The sequence below is a fragment of the Microtus oregoni genome, unplaced genomic scaffold (genome assembly GCF_018167655.1).
Source record: "Microtus oregoni isolate MIOR12 unplaced genomic scaffold, Mior012 000007F_ref0000211, whole genome shotgun sequence".
NCBI classification, from domain to species: domain Eukaryota; kingdom Metazoa; phylum Chordata; class Mammalia; order Rodentia; family Cricetidae; genus Microtus; species Microtus oregoni.
The window spans coordinates 5280008-5307016 of record NW_024543066.1 but is presented as its reverse complement, the minus strand read 5'-3'; the positions used below and the strand labels follow the sequence as shown (position 1 = coordinate 5307016).

Genomic DNA, 27009 nt, shown 5'->3' with positions numbered 1-27009 from the left:
TCCACTGGCACAGTTTTGGAAAGGGGTGTGGCAGCTCTTAGAACTAGGGTCATTTCGACGTGGAAAGTAACTTAGCCTGTCTGACACTGGGGGAAAAACTGAAGCGAGGCTCAGGGCAAGGACCCAACCTAGATTTGTCCAAGAAGAAGGTTGACGCTGGGAAAGCACAGAGCCACAGGTGTATTAACAGTCGAAGTCGCCTGGGCCTGGTGTTAGATGGGTGACTTCCTTGGGTGGCACTGGAGCTGCAAGGGGGACCAGGCTCCTAGCACCTACTGAGCCTGCTGAGTCTGGAAACCATAGTCAAACAACCAGCAACCTGTCTGGGTCCCTTTGGTCACCAGCAGCTCCCTCTTCACTTGGATGGAGGTCAGCAGGATTACAGAGAGAAAATACTGAGTGTGGTTTGCTATCTAAAGACGTTGGAGAAAGCTACAGCATCTTGCCATTTTGTTGGAAAAAAAATCAGCAATAATTTGGCCTGAGCTGATTAGAGACATTCAGTCCAGAGACATTCACAGTACCAACAGGGGTCTGGGTGTCTCCCCTCTGGTCTATGTTCTCTCCATTTCTAATTGCACTTAGGTGTACAAGCTATTGAACTTCCAGACGGCTTCTTGCTAATGGAAAAAATAGCAAGCCTGAATACCAATCCTATTCTCTCTGTCAAAGAAGAGAGCTACCGGTGTTGCAGACTCTAGCACTCAACAAGAAAATCATCAGTCAACAGCTAAAATCGTGCAGCTCCCTTCATGGAACGTGGGCTTGGGAAAGATGTTTTCAATTGTGGGTCCTGCAAACAATTCTCTTGCTTGTCTAGTAGTTCCTCGGCAATAATTTCAGAGCTGTGGGATTGCAAAGGAGCCCTGGGCCATGATTATACATAAACTATATTTAGAGGGAATGTTATCAAATCTAAAAAGGAGGTATGTTCTGAACTCAGCTTAATTCAGCTGCCCTCTGCCCTTCTACACAGTAACCAGTTATTACATTCGCAGGGCTCTTAACAATAGTCCTTTGTGTAAAACGTGTTCTTCCACTATTTCTGGTAAACACTAAACACCCCTTATTAAGCTTGGGACTTTGGCCGATTCTGTTGGCACCAGATCATTAAATGTTCGTGTAAATATCGCAATAACATTTGATGATTAAACGAGCCACAAGGTATGCTTAGGACAACCTAAGCTTTTATGCTTCCCAAATTAGTTATTAATACAGTGCGCTTTTTATATATGGTCCCAAGTTCAGGTAACAGATAAATCTTCCCCTCAGGTGCCTAAGTGTTGCGGTGATTTGTGGTCAATTCTCAAAACATGCAATTCACTTTATTTAAACATTTGGCTAAGAAAATCACCTGGATTCCTGTAAGTCTTTACGTGGAGGTAATAGTAGCCATTTATTTCTTGGACAAAATAGGGAACTATTAAACACAAAGTTATCCTTTGGGAGATGACGGGCAGCTGCCCAAAGGTGGGGCCGACTACCCATTCTTAGGGTACCTTAGCCAATGGCTTAACAATTAGTCATGTGTGAAGATGGGAAGTGTTTGGGATGGGTTTCAAGCCTGAAACCGAGCGAGGTGACTTAGCTAAATACGATGGTTTGATCGGCAGTGCTCGCTCTTTGGAAGCCTGCGTCACCTACTATTGCGTAAGGCCTGTTTACAGTGTAATGGGGCTCAAAGTCTTCACCGTGCTGTTTTTCTGGGGTTTCAGTGTCGACAGATTTTTGCAAGCCGATAACACACAGCACACGAAGTGCTGCCGGCAAATCTGTTTTTGTGATCTCACTGACTTCAGACGACTCAGCTGAGGATTATGTAGCCTTGTAAGATAAAGAATGCAAGCCGTAAACCTTGCTCCTGTCTGGCCAGGGCAGACAGTGTTTACAGATGTGGAGGCTGGCGCTGGCTGATTCACCAGGCGTAGTGCCCAATTCGCTGCCCATTCTCAGTACCTGAATGTTCAACAAAACCTCATCTGTCACTCGAGCCAGGGCTGATTTTACTTCGTCAATGGTGAAGCCGACTAAAGGATCCACCTCTGCCGCCTCACTCTCTGCCTGGGCCTCCGGGCTTTCCTCTTGATCCAGCGCCTAAGACATTGGAAATAAACACAGGCGAATATTGAACGTAAAACACATTGCAGCGAGCACTTGAGTGCTCAGGGCCTACTAGGCAACCTCACTTCTACCCTCTACCACCCTACCAGGAGCAATGGTGAACTGGAAGGAGACTTTGAGTGTGTTACCACATATCGCGAGATTACAAGAGACTTTGGGGCCTGGGAAGGTGGAGCCTGGGTTGGGGAGGGGGGGAAGCCAAAAATCCTGACCGCCACCGGCTGGCCTGTGTGTGATTCAACTCTGAAAAGAATATTTCTGTTGGCCAGGAAAAAGTCAGAGGTGAAGACAATGGGAGAACATGAGGTTCTTTGCGCCTTGTGCCCGTATAATGCTTACTTAGCAAGGCAAGGAAAGGCAACATCAAGCCTACCTTCCGTTCAGTCTCTGGTATGGGCGACGACTCTATGAAGGCTGCAAATATGTCCAAGGAGATTCCTTCCTCCAGTGGGGCTGGAAAAGGGTGGTCTGCGGGCTTGACAACTTCGATGGTTTGCTGGAAAAGAAGAGCTTGGGTTGAGGGGCACTAGCGCAAGCCAGCTCTCACACAGGACTGGTGTATTTCCAAACCTGGTATCTTACGTAAGTACCATCTGCTTCAACTCTCCAATATCATTGCCCTCTTCGTTGCCCGCTGCTTTCTAAGCACCGTCTCTCACTCACCGTTGGGGTCACCTTACCATGTGTGTCATCTGCGGTTGAGGGTTCCTTCATCTGCACCGTTCTCTGCATCCTGCCTCTCACCCCTGTTTATAACTCTCTGTAGGGAGAGAGCCAAGCTTCAGACCCCTTGTGTAACTGTCTTCTTTATTTCTGGCAGATGGTTCCGTGTTTTCTACACCCAATAACAGCCTGGTGCTGTTATTGATGCTCTTGTGGTACCAGCAAAGTGGCTATCAGCAACCTAGTAATGGGGTTGGCCTTAGCAAGGATCTGAGTTGGATCCCTAGGACCCATATTAAAAAAAAAAAAAGCCAAGCATGGCGGTATGTGCTTGGGAAAGCAGAGAAAGGAGGGTCCCGAGGATCATCGGAAGCTCCATTGTCGCAAAAAAAGAGAAATGGGCAATGCAGCATGCAAACTTGACCTACGGTTTCCACTTGCAGGTGGCTACATGTGTGTGTATGCACACCACACACAAAACACACAAACACACACACACACACACACACACACACACACAGAGAACAGAGCAGTGAACACAATAGAATCTTCGAAGTAGAATGTGCTTATAGCCCCAGAGCACTGTGAATCATCAGAGGGGCTCACTGAGAACTCATAACAGAGAAAAACTTCACAGCGAGCTGCTGCCACAGCTTTGCCAAGGGGGTGTAAATGCACTGGAGGGAGACCGTCAACAAAGGCAGTGAAGGGCGAGGAGAGCCATGGATGCCATTGTTGGCAAGGTCCACCCGGCCACCACCAGGTAAAACCTCTGAGTCATTTAATCAGTTCCTCTTGTCCTGATTCCATGTCTAACAAGCAATGTTTTTGACCATAATTTAATTTCCCATCTCAGTTGATCTGCAAAGACAAGCCTACTTGAATGTTCTGGTTTTTATGTCTTTCGCATACCTCCTATAAATCAATAACTTGTTCCAGTTTACATAGCAGACTCTCACAGGCCTGTTAGTGGAGCCCCGAGATGTGGTCCCTCGCCGGTGTGCTGACAGAGTTGGACCTGAGCATACAAATTTGAAGATAGAGTTTTGGGAAAGCGTACCCCACCCCCTAATTACCATCTTAGGATGCTGGTGGGGGAAAAACCATGAAAGAATTGTACATTCGTTCTTAAGTTCTCTGGTTATGTCCCATCATTTAAATATTCATGTTTGTCCTTTAAAGGCTTTGAAGCGTGCTAGAGGTAGATTTGTTCCCTGGCTTTGCCCGTGTGTGTGCATTTGGACTGAATTTATATTGTTATTTATTTATTTATTTATTTATTTTGCAAACATGAGAAATTGCTCTTCAATTGTAGATATAGGGATATTCACAATGGCGAGCTGAAGGGACTGGTCTAAGATCAAATAATTGCTTAGTGACAGCTGTGGCGTTAAAGCCTGGGGCAGTGACTTCTTCGCTTTTGCTGTTTTCAGTAAGCTGCAATACGTCATCAAGTAGCCATCCTGGGAAATTATTGCTATTGCTAAGCATTTGATTTTTATTCTGTTGGATGACATCACTCCCGCTATTTATCTTGAGTAAACTCCCCATTCATCAGAAGGTTGAGGGGCCATCAGGGCAGTGGGGCTTTCTTCTCTTAACATGAACAAGCTGTTGCTTTTGGCCGAGTGAGGGGCGAAGGAACCCCATCTTCTCACAGTTATTTGCCGCGCCCACCCTGTACTTGGCTTGCAAACTCCTAAATCTATTGCTCTTTGCTTTCCCAGGCAAGATGGAGGCGGATCATGCTTCAGTGGCCTTGGAAATCTTGCAGGAGAAATGAAGAAGCTCCCATGAGAATCCGATGATGGAAGAAAAGGGGGTGTTAGCTTGGAGGCACGGGGCTTTAATATATAGTGAGAAACAGAGTGTAGTGCAGGGTGTGTCTGGGGGTGCCGGTGACCAGTGAGACACTGGAAAGAAGAATCCGAGCTGATGGGATTGGCTGCAAGCTCTGAGCATGTGCTGATGGGCGGGAGTGGGGCGGGGATGGTTTTCTTTTCATTGAGGTAGAAGGTTGTCTCCTTCACTGTCACCCACATGGCCGCTGTGCTCTGGGCACACAGGCTGGGGCTTTCTGCCTGTTTATCCTCATCTACTGACATTCTTTCCAGAGAGTGTCTCCATTTGGTGAAGCAGAGCCCACGATCTGCCCTCCGGTGTCCCAGTTCTCCGCAGATTCTACACTTAAATGCAAACAGATGTTTGTGTTCAAGTCTTACATTTTCTCCCCCACACCCCTGTGGTCTGGATTGATTGATAGATTTCCTTTTAAAAGGATATGTATGTATGTATGTATGTATGTATGTATGTGTCTTGGATGCCAGAAGAATGCATCATATCCCCATAGAGCTGTAGTTACAGGGAGTTTTGAGGCTCCTAATATGGTTGCTTGGAATTGAACTCAAGTCCTCCAGAACTTTAACAGCTTAGGCCCATCCCTCCTTCCCTCCTTTCTTCTGTCCCTTCTTCCCTCCCTCCCTCTTTTCTTTATTTCTTTTTTGCCTTTGTTCTTCCTCTCTCTATATATATGTGTGTATGTATGTATGTGAGGTGTGTATATGTGTCTATGTGTATGAGTGTATGTGTATGTATTTGTGATGTGTCTGTGTAAATGTGTAACTGTGTGTGCCTATGTGTATGTGTATATGTGCATATGAGAGTATGTATAGGAGTATGTATATATGGACATATGTATCTGTGTGTATGTATATATGATGTGCACATGTGTATGAATGTATATGTGTATGAGTCAATGTATGTGAATGTATTTTGTGTGTAATTTTGTGTGTGTATATATGTGTGTGTGTGTGTGTGTGTGTGTGTGTGAATGAATGTGTTAAGGTGCATCTGTGTGCACGTGCATGCACACATGTGCCCTAACACCCGCGTGAAGACTTGGATCTCTGGTTCCATGATTCCTTTCTTTGGTAGACTGAAGCTTGCATTTATTCCCAGAAACTGAAATTACGGCTGACAGTTGAGGTTTTCTTTCTCTTGATTTTTTTAATGTGTGTAGTTCATGTAACTATTAAATTGATTCAATTCATGCACAGGAGTGGGGGTGAGAATTTCTTTTCTTTGCATGCTCTGCATACTGTTAATGAACCGAACCACAGCTGTTTCTCTCTTTCACGAAGAATTAAATTTAGCTGTGCTAGGCAGTAGACGAAGGTGCAATTTTAAATACAAAGTTTGAAATAAACAGAAGGATCCCAAGTATCATCACAGTGAATTTTTCTCTATGGAAAGTGATCGCTTTCCTTAAAAAACAAGTCCAAGGGAAATTAGAATCAATAATTTTGGTGAGCACGCGGAGCCAGCAAACATGCTAGAATAAAACCGTCTGATGCAGTACTACTTTCTTTAAGAAATACAATTAGGCCTTTGTATTTTTTTTTAACAAAACCTCATGTTTTACAACATCACTGGCTCTGTAATAAAATCTATTTAAAACAGAGAGACATGGTCAGCTTTATTGAGTTAGATTTTCTGAGAGAACATTATAATTTCCTCAAGTCTACGAATAGTTGAAGCAAATTAAATAAAGCCAGTTTTATAACTATTTTTATACATTCCTGTAGGATGGCAATTGTCTCATATTTTCCCCCCTCAGAAGTCTAATGTGTTACCTTTTAGAACTGGGAAAATAGAAACAGAAAAATGATAAAGTAAACATATGTAAAAACTAAAACAACAGCAACAACACCAACAAACAGCATATTTTGTGTGGATTCAGCCACTTCTCACCCCCATCCCCTTTCCACAGGAGACTAGCACCTAAGACATTCAGACCAAGAACCAAAGGGAAGTGCTTAGAGAGACTTGCCTCAGGCCTAACGCTGAGCTAAAAAGGTAGGACTTTCTGATATATACACACATCCATTTGGCCAAATGACTGGTTTTGCTTGACATTCAAACACCCCTAAGTATTACTTTGGATGGAAAGCAATCAATGTTTCTCTTGCCATTTCTGAATGCTTGCACACAAACGGATATAATAAAAACAGCTACGTTGCTCCACGTGAATGCCACTTAGACTTTTTCCCCCCTGATTATGAGCAGGCCGTTGGAACCAAGGTGAGCACGTTAAAAGCTCTAATAAAGAAGAGAAGCGAGTTCTAAACAGAATAATGGACTGTTAAGTGAACATGCAATAAATAACGTCTACAGATGTGGTCACTTGCAAATTAGTTTTGCATAACTTACTTTCTGCATTTCCCCCAGATGTTATCTGTTACATGGAAATTACCTGAAGCTGGCTGTATTGTTCTTTGTGTACACTTGTGTTATTGAAGGTGGTTGTAATCCATGCTTTACTTGACTTGGGCTACGGTATTTAAGGAATAGCAAACGACAGGCTTTTGGGCATAATTTAATACTCATCAGTACAAAACTCCACCATCAAAAATTGTTTCTTTTTTTTTTCTTTCTAATGTAGGCCCTTTACTTGCGAGCCAAATGAAATCACTAGAAATCTTTTGAAATGTGTGTTTCCAATATGAATTGGATGTCTACCATGGGAATAAACGCTAGGAATTTTGACCTCTTCTGGAGGGTCAGTTTGGCTCTGAAAATACGCTTATAGGAAATCAGACTCCATCTCCAGATCTTAGTGTGTCTGAGAAGTCATGTGACGGTGTCACGTGGCACATGCTGTGGCACTTCTTTGCTCTTTCTTCTAGACTTTCTGAGCTAACATTTCCAAAGGTACTGACCCCCACCCACTGCTTCTGTTTAGCAATGAATCTTTGGGGAATGGGTAAACCACAAATGGTTTGTGGGTTATGCTTGTACCATTCAAGAGTCCTCAAGGTGGTGAATTGGCAGTTATTAAAATCTGTCGTTGTATGATCCGTGACGTTAAAGGATATACTGAGCCTACAACTTTCCACCATTTTGAGTGGTCGAAAAGCAAGAACAATCTACTCAGTTCTGCTGTGAGCCAAAGGCAAGAAGTAGACTCACTTTGAAAAGACATTTGTTTGGAATTGTTGGAGGATGACTTCATATGTAAATCAGAACTTACTAAAATATGTCAAAGTTTCAAAAAGCGAACTTGATTGCCAACTTTCCCCACCATGAACTGAGGGGAAAAGGCACAAAACAATTCTTGTAAAGTTTCTACTGCTCCCCCCCCCCCCCCAGGAAAGGCCTGACTCATTAGCAAGTCTAATGAAGAAGCGCTTGTGTGCTTCTGGAAAAAAATTAACAACAACAACAACAACAACAACAACAAATGTTGTCCTGTTGCCCACAATATACTGCGTGGAAAATAGTGGCATACAAATAGCACCTGCAAGGGCACAAGAAAGCCATAAACTGAAAATTAAAAGAGGAAAGTCAAAAGCTGAGATGATCAGAGAGGTTCATCAGTCCACTCCTAGAGTTGTTTTCTTCTTGTGTTCTGGTCATCACACACTTATTACTATACCCATTGCTGCAGATGGCAGTTCTGGTAGAAGTGCCCTTCTCCTCCTCCTCTTCTTTCTCCTCTTCCCCTTCCTCTTCTCCTCTTCCTCCTTCTCCTCTTCTTTTGGGTTTTTGACTTGGGAATGTTTTTGCAGAAGCAGCCCATTAATTTTTCTCTCCTATGCTTAATATGAAGTATTTACATTTTGAAAAGGTTCACAACATTGCTAGGCTCCTGCAGGCTATGAATTGACATCTAACAGCGAGTGCTATTTTTACCCACAGCACACTGGTAGTTTGAACATTTATAACTTAACAGGGCTTCGGGACGGGCAGATCCACACACACCCTCGCTCATCACCCTAAGCTGGGACCGGTAGCACCGCACAACAAGTCGGGGCAGGAAATGAAGACACCCCACTCCAGCTGAAGCTGCAGGGAAGAATTTAAATTGGCAAGCCCCAGAAAGCCAATTTGCAATCTGGCTAGGGTACACCAGTTAACACCTTGGGCCCATTTTTATGAATGTATCTTGACTTGATCATGTTTAACTCAGGTTTGAAATATATATATGTGTGTGTGTGTGTGTGTACACATATATGTATATATATGTGTGTGTATGACATATACATATATGTATATTTATAGATTATATATTAATTTATATATTAATTAATTAAATCGATTCTTGAGTCTTTTAGAGAGCTTTGAGATTTTCAAGTGTTCTTCTTTCTGGGGCCAGTGATACCATTTGATGGAACCCGGGTGTGCCTCTCATCATGACCACAGCCAGCCAGCCCCTTGCTAATGAATCAGAAAAGGCCTACCTTCTCTAGTATAAATGCAGTTTAGAAGCAAAAGATGTTTTGGTCTGACTCCAGCACAAACATTTCCTAAGGGGCAGAACTGTTCTTCGGATGCCCAGATATTTTCTGAGGACACAGTAATCTGGAAGATGGAGAGCGCTGAATTATAGACTCCGGGCTTGGCTCTGTTCCTAATTGTGTGATGTGAAGAAAATCCCTGGGCCTCGGTTTATTTATCTATAAAACGAGGGTAATGATAATTGCTACCTGGCTACTACATTGAATTGTTTCAAGCACAAATTAGATAATGCGGATAAAAATGCTGGGCGTTCTTCAAAGGGGGGAGGTATTATTAAACCTTATTATTATTTATAATTACTGTTATTATTCAAAAGATCATCTCGCCGATGGGGTCACTGGGAGACAAGACTACGGCAGCCATATTTGATGACATGGGTCCATGCTATCTGTATCTGTTAACACGCGCAGGCCACTTGGTGTGCTCAGTAGGATGTGCTCTCCACAGTGCTTCCCATCAGCAAGGGTGTCACAAACACAACCGATGCCACCTCATCGGGTGAGTTCCCTGGGCCCAGGAACGCTCTCTTTGATAGTATTAGGCATTTCACAACTGTCTCACGTTATCAGAACTGAAGCAAATCATTCGCTTGGTAGATAAAGGGGATTTTATTCTCTCCCTTGCCTCATTTATCAGTCTATCTTTTGTTTTTCTGTGTCAAATGTGGCCTGTGGTGGCCTAGATCTCACTTGTTCCCTTTCACACTTTTTTATCAAAAGTAAAGAATCCGGGCCAGGCGAGGCGGCCTTGCGAGCGCGTTCTTGTGAAGACGAAGCCGCAGTGATCTTGAAAGTACTAAATTTGGCTTTGTACTTTTGATTCTTAGACTGACTATCCGGCAACTTCCTCAGGGGGAGAGTCAAAAACACGGTTATAAATAGCTGGGAAACACCGAGTGATTTTTCAGAATATTGTTTTTGGACCACCTGCAGTATGCTTGTTTACCAGACCGTGTTATTGTCCGCAATAGGGACCCGTGGACACTGAAATATTTCAAAAATACTCAAGTCATACATGCAGTTTTGTTTGAGTACACCGCATGATCTCTGAGTGCTTTAGTATTTAAAAAAGTACATCAGATAATCTTTTTAAGGATTTGAGATTAAGCAGCACTCTCAGTTGCCGAGTCAGAAAGATGAGTTAAGCGATCATCTTAGGAGAAAGCCTGCTTTGAATTGTCAGCTGTGAACTTAAAGTCTGGGTTTTATACTTTTTTATCTTCTGCATTTTCATTGGCCCTGCTGAGGGCTTATAGCCAGATGAAGCCATTTCATGGTTTTCAATTTTCAGAATATTCTCTCTTTTCTTGAGCAGCTAACTACCTGTAATTTGCAGAAATTATTGCAGACAATAAATTATAGTGGTTAGAAGAGAAATTACAATGGGAAAATACTAAATCTCTTTGGTTCTAGTCTTTTGGGTGGGGCTGGGGGTGCTTTCTGTTACTTTGTTTAAAATCCTTGAGCAAGAGGAGACCGAGTCTATTAGGATGAAGCGGCCCGTAATTCACTTAACTTCAAAGCGTTCTCATGAAACTCTAGGCCTAGAGTCATCAGAAAGGTTGGGAGGGGGGCCCAAAAAACCCAAAAACAACTTCTTAAAACCACATCGAAATGAATTCCATTTAGAAATTCGGCGCTGGGGAGGCTAAACGTTTAGGATGCTTGTGAAGTGCTCTCAAACTTGTAGCGTTAGAGAAGTCAATGGATGTTATTGTTCCTGACGGCGAAGACCCGGCGTGTCTATTTTAAGTAATCTGACATTAAAAAATGCGCTGACAAATATAGATTTGAAAAACAACACGGGAAGTTGTAAATCAGCCGGTAACCCTTCGCATCAAGGAAACAAGAGACCACGAAAATGTAGCCTTTCGCTTTAGTCAACCTCAGCCTTCGTTTTCAGCTAAAGAGAGTTTGCCGAGGGCATGATGTTTACGTTTTGGATTTTTTTTTTTTAAATTCATAGACTGAGTGCTTCCCTCTTCTCCGATAGGCTCATAAATTCTTACTAGGAAACTTGCTGTCACAGTTATAAATATCTCTCTGCCTTTCTGCTTAGCTCTCCCTGGTTCCCTGACTCGCCCTTTTAATCTCTGGCTAGCTGGTTCCTTAATTGTATGTGGTGCTGTCTCCAGGCTGGCAGGAAAAGGTTCCTGTGTTGGAGACGTCACTGCCTGGGTCACTTTTTTGGAGCCTGTAACTGTAAAAGCAGACTCGCTTAGCAGGAGCCCCGGGCCCTTCCTTTTCCATGCTCAGCTCTTTACTCTGTCTAGCGGGTGCGTTTGAATGGCAAGCCTCTGGGGCAGTCACGAACTGCAAAGAACAGGCTTGAAGGAACTCTAAGGCTCTGGAGTTTTCTATCGTCAGATAAGAAATCTTAGTAATTAAGACTAAGTCGGGCTTTGTGGACAATGTTGTTCTTACACACGGAGTTCTCATTAAAAAAAATCCTTTTGCCTATATTTAGCAAATTATGCCAATTTAGTCTTCAATGCATCTCTGAAATAGTTAGATGATATCTTGATTCAAGGCTGGAATGTTCTAGAAATCTGGGCTCCGCCCCCAGTGCCTACTGAAGTCCTAGACTGGCTCCTCCTGCTTCCATTGTGTCTCAGCTGGTTTTTCTGTAAAGTCCTTCGGAGTGGCATTAGGCTGTCTCTGTTCCAGTCACAGAAGTTATGTTCCACGTTACTGAATTTCAAGACGGAGGTTGTGCTTTTCTGTAGTAATGTAGACTAGCTCGGCTCTACGGTTGCCGCTTACTGGAATTTTACGCAGGCCCGGGCTTGCTCCACACTCTGTTTTGTTGCCTTCGCAGACCTCCTCCTCCTCCCATCTTCTCTATCTTAGTGATGTCAGGGGCTGTACAGCTACTGGACTCACAGAAGAGTGGTTGCTCTCTCGGCCTTGGGTATAAGGCTACACCAGTTGCAAAGGTCTTTGGGGACACCTCTAGGTTGTCTCATGACCGTCCATTTGTGTATGAATTGATGGATGATGGTGTTTTGCCTGTTGCCTGTGTATGTGTGCATATGTGTTTGCATGTGAGTGGACACACAGGTGTGTGTATGTAAATACTCATGTGTGTATATATCTATGAACATGGCTGTAGAAGCCTGAGGTTGCCATTGGGTATCTTCTTTGATCATTCCCTACCTGACACAGGCTCTCTCAATTGAACCCAGAAATCACAGCTTCTACTAATCTAGATAACCAGTCTCTTTCAGGGATTCCCTTGTCTCCATCCTCCAAGCACTGACAATAGATGTGGGCTACCATGTCCACCAGGCTGCTGACCATCAAAGGCTGGTCCTCACACTTATATCCATCTCCCCAGTGATGTGGGATTCCCCTCTGTATGCTGCGAATACCATTGGTTAATAAAGACACTGTCTATGGCCTGCACAGAGCAGAATAGAGTTAGGTGGGGAAAACTAAACTGAAAGCTGGGAGAAAGAAGGCGGAGTCAAGGAGATGCCATGGAGCCACCAGAGGGGAAAGACGTAAACTGCCAGCTGAAACCTTGCTGGTAGGTCACAAGCCTTGTGGTAAAATATAAGGAAGGGAATAGAAATGGGTTAATTCTAGATGTAAGAGCTAGCTAGCAATACACTTAAGCTACTGGCCAAACAGTATTGTAAATAATGTAGTTTTGTGTGATTATTTCAGGTCAGAGCAGCCAGAAAATGAACTAGTGGCCTCTTAATACAGAATTGGCACTCTAACGTGGTCTTCTATATCCACATAAAACCTGAGAAAGCTTAAAGAGGAATTCTAGACACACACACACACACACACACACACACACAAAAACCCAGAGTTTAACACAGCTTCTTGCTCTGTTTGCTGGTGGCGTGCCACAGTTCCTTTAAGATAGGTCTTCTTGATTCAGGGGTAGCAAAAACAACCAAACAACAACAACAACAAAAAAAAAAAAACAAAAACAAAACTGCATGGTTTTGAAACCATGGCTTCCTGGGTCATTCTGCTAGCACAAACTCTGACTCTTTTGGGGGGAGGGTCCGGCAATGGAACTTTTAAATGGGATTTGTGAACAGAGTGCTACAACTTGCTTAATGGATGGAGACCCAGACCTGCTGCTACTCCACCCTGGACCTGAGGTGGAGAGAATGGCTCTCAGAGGCAGTGAACAGACCTCCACCATGTTGGACTGGGTAGAGCCAAAAGGTAAAGCAGTCTTAGTCCTAGGCAAACTGTTTTGCATTTTAAGAAGCACTCCTGGACAGAAAAGATACACAATCGGACAGATTCAGACATAAAAGACCTCTGGATGAGATACAGTGTGTTTTAAAAAGTACATAGGCTTGGAAGAAAGAAGAAAAAGAGTAAAGAAACAGTAAATATAATATGAAAGAGTACAGACAGTTATAGGTTAAAGGAGTAAAGATAATAAAATAAATAGTAAACATGTAGAAAAGGTAATAGATTAAGGAAAATAAGCCATGTAAATATGGAATATATACAGAGAGTCTGGATTATATATTATTGTGTTTTCTTTGAATTTTTTTGACTGTGAAGGAGCTAAGTATGAAGAAACATTTTATTGTATAAGCTGCTAAGCTAAACCAACCTATATATTTATTTTAAAGGTATCTTGATTCCAAAATTTGAGTCTAAGGATATATTGCTTTGGAGAAGAGGTTTTGCTTTTTTATTCCACAGAAGATGAGAACCTGTGGATTAATTCCAGACTAATGTGGTTTTATTGACGATGACCCCCAAAAGGACACTGTAAACACTTCTAAAAATCACTTTGCCCAACAAAAAGCAGTAAGAAGTTTGGAAAGAACTATACCCAAATTCCCAAATATTACCTATAAATGTTTGTTTACATTTAAAGGGGGGATATGGCCGGGCGATGGTGGCGCACGCCTTTAATCCCAGCACTCGGGAGGCAGAGGCAGGTGGATCTCTGTGAGTTCGAGACCAGCCTGGTCTACAAGAGCTAGTTCCAGGACAGGCTCCAAAGCCACAGAGAAACCCTGTCTCGAAAAACCAAAAAAATAAATAAATAAATAAATAAATAAATAAATAAATAAAGGGGGGATATGCTATAGAGATTTGCATTGGTATGGATCTTGTTTTATTGATACACATTTAAGGTCAATTTTGTTATGCTGTGTATATATATTTCTGATCTTGATTAAGGTATTGTGTTTGTGTAGTTCATTTAAAAATGTAATGTATAATTAAGAAATATAGATTAATAGTCATCTATAATAGTCAAGTTTGTAGTCATGTTAGTTAGATTTTCTAGGGTATAGAGATGTATTTCAGATGGATAGGCATTCTTCAAACCTTTCAAATACTACAAAATATGGCATTTAAAATGTTTAAGAACTTAGGACTTTTCATGACAGTGAAAACATCTGCTCCTGGTAGTACCAAACTACTTCAAGAGGAAGATGGGCACCAAAGAAGCTTGTTATGGAATTGATTAGCCACTTGGGTACTAAACTGCTCTTGCCTTGACTGCTTGATGCTAAGCTGTATGAACTTGTAACACGAGGGCCTGCTTGTTGGGGTTTTTGTCCTGCCCAGTTCCCACAGCTGGTAAGACCCAAAGAAAATCACATAGAGAGTCTATATTAGTTAGAAACTGATTTCCCTATTGGCTCAGACTTTGTATTAGCTCTTATAACTTATATTAGCCCATTATTCTAATATATGTTAGCCACATGGCTCAGTACCTTTTTCAGCAGGGTAGATCACATTCTGTTTCTTCGGTGTCTGGACAGGACTGGGGAGAGAGCTTCCTTCTTCCCAGAATTCTCCTGTTCTCCTTGCTCCACCTCTACTTTCTGCCTGGTTATCCCACCTATACGTCTTGCCTGGCTACTGGCCAACCAGCATTTATTTAAAACATAATTGACGGAATACAGAATTGTCCCACACCAGAACTGGACAGGCAGGACCCCCAGACCTTGCCTAACTGGTGAACTTGCCTAAAGGTATGATGGTTCTTTGGTGTTCCAGCTACATGAATTAGTCTGCCAGACATTCTGCAGGATATAGAAGAAAGCAACTGATGGACTTTGCCATTACAAGGCAGAACAGATCTTAAAATTTCCTGCTTCATGATAAAGATTACTGAATACTATGGGCCTGTAGGCTGAAAATGGATGCCCCAATGGTACATTGGGTAACTGTCCAGGCAGCAAGATGTTTCTGTCAATTCTAGAGTTTTGGAAGTAGCTTACAATGTGCTTCCTATTCACTTAGGTAATATTATCTCCTTCTGGGGTCTTTGATGGAGTTGAAGAATAGATAGTTATAATTATAGTTTTCCTTAGTTATGATAAAAGATAAAGTAGATATAAATGTTGTAACTGTAATTCTTGCTTGATACCTGTTTTATTGTATGTAATTTTGTTTTATTAAAGTTAAAACCTTCCTTTTTATTTAGACAGAAAAGGGGAGGTGATATAGGATTCCTCTCTGTATGCTGTGAATACCAATGGTTAATAAAGAAATTGTCTATGGTCTGCGCAGGGCATAATAGAATTAGGTGGGGGAAACTAAACTGAATGCTGGGAGAAAGAAGGCAGAGTCAAGGAGACACCATGGAGCCACCAGAGGGGAAAGCTGCCAGTTGGAATCTTGCTGGTAGACCACGAACCTTGTGGTAAAATATAAAATAATGGGAACGGATTAATTCTAGATGTAAGAGCTAGCTAGCAATACGCTTAAGCTATTGGCCAAACAGTACTGCAAATAATATAAGTTTTTATGTAATTATTTTGGGTCAGGGCAGCCAGGAAATGAACTAGCAGCCTTTTACTACATCCTAGGCTCCAGTGTTGGTTAATCTAAACATAGGGTAGTTTCACATTCTGAAGAGACCTCACTCCTTCATCCAGATCCTCACATCAGGAACCTTCCTCAGGGCAGCGGAGATGACACCCTCCGGGGCCAAGACTCACAGATTTTGCATTGCTTTTCCCTTTCACGCTATCTCCCACCCCCACCCCATTCTGAGTACCCTGGTAAAGGTAGGCGGTGGAGCTGTGCAGTGGGTAAGCCAGCCCCCACTTGCAGGGAGCCAGACAGAATCGCCATTACAAGATGGCGCTGACATCCTGTCCCATTGGGAGCTGCGTGTCCCTTGCTTCCCGCATGCGCAGTGGATAAGGGCCCTTGGACCTATCCTGATGCAGTCTGGTGACAGCTGATGGTGGCAACCAATCACAGGGCGACCCATGTGCCTACTCCATATATAAGCAGCTGCTTTAGTGCTCTCGGCCCCTCTTGCTTCCTGCTCTCCCTCAATCAAGGGCACTCCATTAAAGCGTGATCTGAGAAGAATCCTCGTGTGGTGGTTGTTCTTTCTCGCTGGTTGAGAAGTTCACCGCACCCACTCAGAAAAAGAAGTGCTGAGGAGGTAAAACACTTGTTTAGGAGAAATGGGCTGGGGCTTGTTAACAAAGCACATTACCAGCTCGCTCTGGAATCATGCTTTGTTGTGAGGAGGTTTCAGTGACATCACGACATCTAAAACCAGAGATGTTAAATGACTGAGCCGTGGTTACACAAAATCGTGAAATCCAGTAAGAACTTGAATCCACCTGTGGTTGACAGGAAACCGGTATTATCTGACCCTTTGGAGGGGGGGTAATTCCAACACTACATCAGTTCTTGATTGGCTAAAATATTTATCTATAGTTTATGGGGGAGGAAATGGAAGCACAAAAGAATAAAGGGGGGTGGGGAATGACACACATTGGGGATCTGAAGAGGAAAGTTCTCGATTAAATTCAGTAAGAGAACTTGTCCCAAAATTAAGGCCTGTACCTATGGCGTGGGAGATGGAATTTTCTCTTGGCTACAGCGCGGTGTGGAAAGCATTGGTTGGGGCTACAGCGCGGTGTGAGAACATGACTAATTCGGGTTGTAACGGAAGAGTGGCGGCAGTGGTGACAGAGAGGCTGGCTCTGCTCAGCGAGCTATTTGTCCTGTTTGTTGTCATTGTAATTACTGTTTTCACCAGGATCGCAGATTTCTCTAGGAAGAGGGATGTGAAAAATCAGTAACCTGGACAGTTAAAAAACATTTTTTTCTTTTTTAGGAGTGGGTATGGTTGTGTGTGCTGACCTCTTGCATCCTGCACTGTAATATGCTTGAAATCCATTTCCATATTTTTAATTAACACTTAGTTTCAAAAAACACTTTCTGGAGGCCATTTAAATCACAAACGGTGGTGGTGGGGAGCAAATTTACTTTATCAGAAAATTGACTATGGACTGTTTTGGTGACTTATTATTTTTACATATTAATGATTAAAATTAAATATGGCCCAATGACTCAGGATGGAAGACAGTGGGGGAAGTAATTTTTCATGGCTGAAACAATTTTCAAGTCAAAGCTGGGTGAATGAGTGCTGTTGTGGGTTAAGCATCCTTGTCCCCCTGGTCCCTAATTCCAGATCTGATCCATGACTCTTATGGAAGGAGTCCAAGGGTGGTCTCAACCTCCTCTCCTGAATCCTCCGGGGGTGTCTCGGCTTTCTCTTGGAGACTGTGGCTCTGATTCTGTCCTGTGGGTTTTCGACTCTCATTTTCACTTTTCAAATCATTCCTTTCTTTGGGTGGGAAACGGAGGAGAGTAGTTATAATACTCCACGGACTGTATTTAACAACCCAGCACTATAGACTGCGCCATCTGCTGTGCGGGCACAGCAGCTGGAGCTCCTGCTCGTTCCTGGTCCCAGGGTCAGGACAGTCTGTAAGATGGAGGAGCAACGACTCCAGCCCGTGGGTTTTAAGTCAAGTTCAGGTCGGTGTGTGGAAAATACCCACACTATGTATGGCATACAGAAAAAATTTAAAGTATTCATGTGTTTGTGCATATGTATGTGTGGGTGGCTGATTTGTGGGGCAGTAATGATATTTATACAATAGCTAAATGTAAGACCACATCGTGTGGGCTCAGATGGCCAGTAAGTCTTTATTGCATGACTTCCCTGATAGACATAGAGTTTTAGGATTATCCTCTTGGACGGTAGTCACACCCTGAACTCAAGCTGCTTCTCATTGGAATATCCAGTGGTGTGTGGTCACTTATTCTTCCTCTCATGATTAGATGCCTCTGAAGGATGTCTCTGCTCTATGGGGTTACATAAAATGAAGATGCATTGGCAGGAGCCTGAGAATTCAGAATGATGGAGTCTGCTCCCCAGTGAGGGACATATAGGTCTAGAGACACCTGAAGGGGCTTTCTGGTTTTCACTCTTATGTGAACATGGTGGAGGTAAGAAGAAGGGTTGCTATCGCGACAGTGGAATCTGGTATACGTTCATTTACTTCAGTCAAGGAACTTGCTGACATTGACAAAGGAACTCTGTGTGTTAGGTGCTTATATTTACGCAAGACCACCAGAAAATGGTGTATCTTGTAATATGCTGCTTCCACGCATTGCCCTATCAATCTGGAAAAGCTAACATTGCTGCGGTAATCAAAACCAAGCAAGGACAAAGCAACTGTTTCAAGATTCCCCTGCTAGAAATAAAAAACCGGGACTAAAGACCATTCAAATAATAAAGGTGCATTGTGAAACTGAGCTATCTCATTAATTGGGTTAATCTAATTATACAGTCTGCAATTAAGTCGCACCGTATCTCTGATTGGGAGTCTTATTGTAAACACTAACCATCTGATCGCCATCGCTGCCCAGGGAGGCGAGGACGACTTTACCTTTGATGAATCTGGTGTTTAAGGCATGTTTTGGAGAGCAGAGAGACTATCAAAATGTTATGAAAAGACACACTCCATTTCTTTAGCTTCTATGTGCCGCAGAAGTCTTTATTCTCACTGGGTTTGATGGTGATGTGTAAATATGGACATCTGGGAAGATAATATTCCACATCCCTAAATCACCAGCATTCTGTACAGTCTATTTTCCAGTAATTGGTTCATCTAGTTGCTTATTGGTGAATAATTTTCCTTTGGTCTCAGACACGAAAGTCTAACACTTTAACCGGTGCATTCTTTAAGCAGAGCCGTTTTTCTATCGCTACGTAAGATGCTTTATTATTTTAACAAGAATTTTTGAAGGTGTCTGCTGGTGTGCCTCTACACTTCACCGTTCCCCCAGCATCTGTCAGATTTAATCACCTCCAGAGGTACCTTGTACGGCTTACCTGCTCTGAAGTGCCATCTCGCGAGCTTAGGTGTGAGCTCACAAAGCAAAAGCTGGCTGCACCAACAAATGCCGTGATAATTTATTGTAAATTATGTTTTTTGGTGTTGTTTGTAGAGGGATAAGACATGAGAAGTGTTTCTATTTAAATTCACTTCCTATTATTTCAACATAAATACCATACAGCTACACACACACACACGCACACACACACACACACATACACACACACACACACACGCACACACACACACACATACACACACACACACAAACTGAGAACACAGACAATCTCCTACATAGGTTCCAGTGACAGGGAAGTTTATTTTTCAAGCAGTGGGCAGCAGCAATGACATGCGGTTCTAGACGATGCACCACACAGCACAATCAATACAAAACCTAGGTGCTTGGCGTGCTTGGCGGAAGTTTCTGGTTGCCAGAGCCCAAGGTTGATTTATAGGACATGAATGGGGAAATAATTGTGTAGCAAGCTGGTCTACAACAAAGCTTTAATTCACCAGGCTGACATTCTACTCTCGTAATCCATGGACCCGGTACCAGCTATGATAGATTACAATTGTTCCCTATACAGAAAGCACATCCTTTCCACAGATAGTCTGGGAACTGTAGTCCAGATGACCCCAGGAAGAAACTGTGGCAAGGATTTAGCCAAGTTGTTTCTCTAAAAAATGTAAAAAACTGAGTCATATTATTACTATCTGGAACTAGATGGCAATGAATCACACACCAAGTTATCACCTTTAAATCACCCAGGAGAGTACATATTAAGCCCCTAAAGAGCTCCTTTGGCCTCAGTGCACTAACAAGATAAACCTCCTATATAAGCAAGGGTTTATTATTATATTTTCTGCTGTGGTTATTGAAGGAGAGTGAGATGTAGGGCTGACAAAGTGAAGGGTGAAAGCTGCAGACTTGAGCTGGGGAGTACAGGCCTGGATTCTGTAGACTTCTCCCTGTAGCTTTTCCAGGTTTGAATGGTTTTAGTTCTCACGGTGCCCAATATGGTACTTGAGTGGTCTTTAAGACATTCATTAATGGACAATTCTTACAATGCTTTCTTTTTTATTTGTAAGATTGATTTTATTTATGTTCATATATGTGTGCATCTCTCTGTGTGTATGAGCACATGTTAGTGCAGTGCCCAAAGAAGCCAGAAGAGGGCATCAGATCCCTTGCAGGTGGAGTTTCAGGAATTTAGGAGTTGTGTACTAAGTTTTGTTCTAAGATACAAATTCAAGTTCTCATGTTTGAACAGCAAGCACTCTTAACCTTTGAGCCATGTCTCCAGCCCCTGCTGTATCCTTTCAAACCATTCCCTACTTCTGCTTCATTAATTTTTCTTTTGGTGTGTGTATGTGTGTGTGTTTATGTATGTGTGTGCAACACACGTGTGTTCATGTCAAATGAAAAATATTGCTAGGTCCCTTGTGACTCTGCTAGCAAATTCTACACTGTATCATACACAGTTTTGCCTCTTGTAAAATATGTAGACACACTCAATTGATCTGGTCATTTGTCATGTATTAGGTACAATATGAGCAAGATTTTGTCCTCAATGGGGATGTAGTGGAGAGATTTAGAGATGCTAGAAGACTGGAGGAACAAATATGTATGTAATCAACTGTAATACTGTGCAGAAATGGCCACAGTTGGGGGATGGATATTGGTGGCAAGGGAGTAGCATGACAGTCAGGGACAGCCACGGAGAGGAGCAAGAAAGGGAAGGGCATGGTGGACTCTGGGGAACACCTTTGTCAGTCAACTTTTTTATCACAAGCTGACTCAATGCCAAAGAAATGGATGACAATAAACATTCTTAGAAAATAAAAACATGTCAAAATAGATTTGACTCTTGGGGAATGTGTGTATAGCAGTTAATTTTTGATACATATTTCTTTGATTATTGAGAACAGGAGAAATACTGTGCTGGCCAATGGTTATTTTTATTTAAAGTGTTTACACTTAGCAGGACCAGTGATGGATTATGGAAAACACATTTGATAGTTTAATATAAAAAATTCAAATACTGCTAACTCCTGGCATGTATTTAGAGAGTCCTTTCTCCAACAACTCTTGACAACATTACTGACTATATATAAACAGGAACAGCATGGAAAGGTTGCTACACTTTCAAAAGACTATGCATTAATCCAAGAAAAGAGACCCAAATAGATAATCTACTTAAAATGTAAGTCCACAGAATGACGGTGGACAATTAGGATGAAACTAATACTGCTTCGCCTCCTGCACAAAGTACTGTCCATGTATCATTTGTCTCCACTGTTGTCTTCCTGAGACTTATGCCGTGTATATGTTTTCCTTTTTCCAAATGAGCTCCAAGGTGATCAAGGGTTTCTGTGTAGGTATGGTTAAGCAAGGTGATCACACCTCCTTTTGACGACTCTGTTTCTTTAGCACCCCTTAGTGTGAGAAAGACTGATTTGCAGGTACAGTTCAGGCCTACCATCTACAGAAGACTAAGGCTATCTATCTAATTCAATTTCATCTTGGATTTTTCTTTTTCTTTGTTTTGTTTTTGTTTTTGTTTTGTTTTGAGACAGGGTTTCTCTGTGTAACATCCATGGCTGTCCTGGAACTTGCTTTATAGACTTGGCTGGTTGTGAACTCACAGAGATCCTCCTGCCTCTGCCTCCCTAGTGCTGGGTTTAAAGGTATGTGCCACTGTTCCTGGCTTCATCTTGAACTAAGTTATTTGAGAAACAACACCTGTCTCGGATCAGTTTTGTTTATAAAATATCTGACCAATGAAATTGTTTCTGAGTTGCTTGACTGCACTGCTAAGGCAAAGCTCTATTTCTCAGGCTTGGCTAGACACTATACAAATGATATCGTGATGGTTTTTAAAGGTTGGAAAATAGAAAACGTTTAATATATACACTTATGGTACTTACTGTAAAATATTATTTTTTATTGCATTCTCAAACTGTGACTGTCAACAACAGAAATATAAAATAAGATTTTAAAACTTTCCTGTAATAATTTTCCTGTAAATGACTTTTAATTCAGGGCTTATTCCAAACAACTGGCTTTAAATTTTAACATTTTCTTTGCTTACCTCTGTAAGTTCTGTGTGTCTTCAGAGGTTAAGTCCAAGCATTTCTTAAAGGCTTTTCTATATATACTCTCTTTTTACAGAAAAGAGTAGCTCCTTATTTCTAAAATCATTAATGGCCAAATGTGTCAGCATATACCCTGATGCCAGCACTGGGGAGTCTGAGACAGGAGGATTGTAAGTCTGAGGTTAACTTGGGCTACATAACAAGCTCCTCTTTCAAACCAACAAAGGTTTCCATTTTCTCTGTCATTGCCGTGATGTCTTTTCTGGCCATGCAGTATAGGTCTAGGGCTCAGCAATGAACAATACAGGCTTTGCTCTCAAACAGGCCACAGTTCAGTGTGTGGGTATGCAGTGGGGTAAGGACAGTCAGAGAAATAATTATTCAAAGTGTACGTAGAGTTGTACGTAGAGTATCCTAGAAACACAGCTAAAAGGCAGCCAACTCATTGGCAGGGGAGGGAGGTCAGTCAAAGAATCAGGGATGCTTAGTGAACACACAGAGACCAAGTGGAGTCAGGTGAGAAAGAGTGTCCAGACAGGGTTGGATGGAGCGGGAGACAGACCAACAAGGGAAGTAACAACACATTTTAAGAATGGAAATGGAAGAAGGACATTCCAGAGCAAAAGATTTACGTGGCATTTGCAAAGAAAAGAAGCCAGCGGGCCTGGGTCCAGCTCCATTTTTGACATTCAATCATCACATGACCTTTGGGCAAACTCATTGAATTTCCAATAACCTTAGGTTCCTCATGTCTTACGTAGGTAAGCTGTCTCTGGTGATAGTCATGCAATTCACAGAGCCAGTTTTCTTGGAAAGACATCAAAAATTCCAAAATTGGAACAATGAAAAAAAAAACGGTGTTAAAGTTTAACAGCAACAAAGTAATTTAGTCTAGTCAAGGCCTGCTAAGACTTAAAAACATGAAAATGTAAATGTTTTAAATGTTTCAAATGTGACTTACAGTCATGTCTAGAAGTTAGTGTGTGTTTGTCTTTTGTTATGACTACAATGAAAAGATAAAGGCAAAAAAAAAAAAGCCAGAAGAAAAATAAATCAAGGGGCCTATTTTCCATATGTTTGAATAATATCCAGCAATTTTTAGAAACGAATTTAGCAAAAGTTCAAACAATACATTTCCCTCATCATTTGCTAAGAGGAAGCCTCTTGATTAATGTAATTAAAGGGTTGCTTGTAACTCAAGACTCAATTAAGAAAATAAATTTGGCCTTATTACTTTACTTCCAACTGGTGGTTTTCCTAGCGTGATTTTTGAGCTAAAATCCGTGGCTGCTTTGTTCATGACACATGAATTGTTTTAGCACATCCTTTCCCCTGCTGTGCGTATGATTAAGAAAGCAGAGGTTAAATAGTGCAGTAAAGAATTGGGTAAATTCATTCTATTTTTGCCCACAGTGCCTTTTAGTCCCCCATCCCTGGCCCCTCTGAGGACTGCAAGAGTGAAGAAACCTATTATCTTGTCCTTACATTATTTAAGATAAGTTCTTATGCTCAGAATATGAAGTCTCTCACTTCATAGTCTCCACTACACTGATTTTGTGGTATCCCTGCTGAAGGTACGGTCTGTATAGAAAGAGGACCAAATGCAAGGACATCGTAGTGTATATTGAGTGTTGATGCATGCTGGATGCCATGTTAAGAATTCTGCATGCATTGTTTTATTCTTTTTACCTTATAAAAATCCTAGGCATATATTCATTCTCATCTTTGGATGAGGAATAAGAGGCCTGGAGAAGTTATGCTGCTCTTCCGATGCTCCCAGACAACAAGGGACAGAATCGAAGTGCTAATTCTGGCGTCTTTATCTTCAACCTTGGCTCTTATCCATTTTAATTTTTTTTATTAAAGAGATTTGAATCTAGTTTTGGTAGAACATCTTGTAGGTGGTAGTTGGCACAATACACGGGTTAAATTTCAACTGGAAAGCAAACTGACGTCCAGGAAAGGTGAGGCAGTCGGTTCTTGCCTTTATTGTGTTGGTAGCCGGATGCAGCAGACTCCAGTGTCTGGGAGACAAGCTCTGCCGAAGTGAGCAAGGCAGAGGGGCAAACACGATGCATCTGAGAAGCTCCAGACAAGAGGAACCACTTTTCTTCCCTGTGTCCCTCTTATTGTTGCGGGTCACAGCGTGGATGTCCATCCAGCTGTCCTCCTGAACCCTGAGAAGCAGCTTTCCCCCCTCCTTTTCCTTCATCTTTGTGTCAGTTGATCAATAACTCCTGCCAGGCCTTCTTTGAACTAAATCTGCAGTGATTTCTTCCCACTTCCCACTTTTGTGCCTCCACTCCATTCCAAGACACCCAGGTCACAGCTGTCGCCTTCCACTCTCTCTTCCTCTTCCCTTCACTCAACCAGGGACAAGAAGACCCAGAGCAGACTGTGCAAAGCCCACAACAAGGTTGCCATCAAAATACACACAGAAGTGAATGGCATGTGTGTGTGTGTGTGTGTGTGACTTCGCATGTGTGCTAGCTGTGTCTTGCTCCAGTGATGTGTTTGAGGTAGGCCACTAATGAAGAAAAGGTTTATTTCAGCTCACAGTTGGGAAGGTTGTGGTTTGTGATGGAACAGTGATACCACTGCTTCAGGCCTAAGAAAGTGAAGGGAAACATCATGGTGGAGGAGATTTGCTCACTTCTCAGCCAGGAGGCAAAGGCAGAAAGATAAAGGAACCAGTCCCCTTCAAGGGAATGCCACCACTGACTGAAGGCTCTCCCACAAGATCCCCTTCCTGCTTCAGACTCTCCCACAGACTCCTCTCCTGGAAGGCTTCACCAGATCCCAGTAACAGCATTCCAGGGGCCAATATTTTGGCACTTTTAGACCCTTGGGCGACCCTTATTTAAGCCACAGCATATAGAATTTACAAATGTAAATACACAGAGGAACCAAAGGATTAACAAACAGCGCTCGTCACAAAGCTAACACATTTTAAAACACAAAGCTATGAATCGAACAAAGTATTAACAAACAGCGCTCGTCACAAAGCTAACACATTTTAAAACACAAAGCTATGAATCGAACATGTCAATGACCTGATCCATACTCAATACTATATTTTTGTAGGTTTTGAGCTTCAGTCTGATCAGCTCTTCAGACTTAGCAATATTATAATATTTTCCACAGAAGAAATTTTGGTCTTTTCTTGATTAATCGAGATGTTTATAATCACTGGCAATTTAGGACGATTTCGCCCTCAGAACCCCTCACTGGTAATTATCAGTAAATTTTAGGATCGATGCAGAGTATCAGCAGGGAGCAGTAAGTTTCCTTGGGATGTGGGCCACAGATTTCAAGTTCTGATCAGCTTCTTTTATGTAAGGGACAATTTCAGATGCTCTTTTTTCTTGAGTGAATGACGGTCATTATCCAATTTTGTCCCGATGCCCTTATTGTAAAGGTACATCATGCGTGTCAAGTGATCTTAGCCATAGTTGGATCCTTTTTACTAAGATGTAGGAAGGAAATGTAAAATGACTTTTCCAGCGAGGCCACGTGCATTGCTCTTTTCCCTTAATGACATTAAACCATCGGGGAGGCTGCCCTGCCCACCGCTGCTCTTCTCAGTGTCTGCTGTCACATGTCTGCTTTGCCCAGGATTTGAATTTTAGGGAATTACATTTTAATTTTTGTTGTCAGAACAACTTTGGATGATTTAGATGACTTCTGCTTCATCCTTCATTATATATTGATTTTCTCCTCAGTGGTTTTTTTTTTTTAACAAATCAATTTTCGCATGACAAAAAGATGCCTTGCGTGGAGATCCAAGCCTCCATGAAACATCGTTTCTCACTTGTTGAACTAAAACATTCCAAAAGTCTGTCCAAATTACAGTTAAAATGGTATATTCAAAATGTATTGAATCAAATGTTTGCATTTCATTTGCACTTTGGTTTTTATTCCAAGTCTTCAGAAATATATTTTAGAGTTCTTAAAATGTCATTTAACTCACGGCAAGACTTGACTAGCTTTTCACACGGCTGAGGCTTAGGAGGATTTTTCCCCAGACTAGCTTCTGGTTTCATGCATTTTGAAGCTGGTTTCTCCTCCACTGTTCATGAATGCCCAGAGCCTGACCACAAAGGATGCATTCACACTGCCCTATGACCTTGGACCTGGCACCTTTGTACAAGGACAGCACAGTGGATGGTGGGAGGGGCCTGCACAAAGATGGCTGCACGAACAATTGTGCAAGCGTTCTGCCTCCCAAGTGACCCTTTCAACTACGCCTCTCTAGTCCTGTGCCTCTAATTGTTTGTAGGATACTGTGTTTATGTGATACAGTCTTCATATATTGATCTTAATGTAGCTAACACTGAACCTGTAGTTGCAACTTTTCTCAATATGGCAAAAAATGTAGTTTTACTAATTCTGCTGATGGTATAATCACTTTCATGTCTGAGCCGATTTTGGTTCATCCTAATGCCCTAGAGTTCCTTATCCAAGTGGCCATTAACTTTGGTATCAAATTTCCTTTCCAATACAATAGTTGTCCCTCCCTCCCCAATGTTGTCACCATACCCTAGCCATGTTTGGTAATGCCTAATTTTCTTATCTTCCTAATTAGTCGTTCTGTTCATAATCTCTTTCTCTTCAAAATGGTGTGCGCGCCAGGGCCAAGTTACTTTCCTCAAGCTTCTGCTTTTATCCCAACA

General features: G+C 42.2%; 1 protein-coding gene across 2 annotated transcripts in view; it reads right to left on the bottom strand.

The window, feature by feature from the left end:
• Window positions 1-27009, bottom strand: part of Cabcoco1 (ciliary associated calcium binding coiled-coil 1) — a 98593-nt gene that overhangs the window by 3624 nt on the left and 67960 nt on the right. For both annotated transcript variants that reach the window (XM_041656283.1, XM_041656284.1), the window contains 2 exons: window positions 2495-2617; window positions 1957-2094 (listed from right to left, as the gene is read on the bottom strand). In XM_041656283.1, coding sequence (XP_041512217.1) covers window positions 1957-2094; window positions 2495-2617 — 261 coding nt within the window. The remainder of the gene's footprint in view (window positions 1-1956; window positions 2095-2494; window positions 2618-27009) is intronic.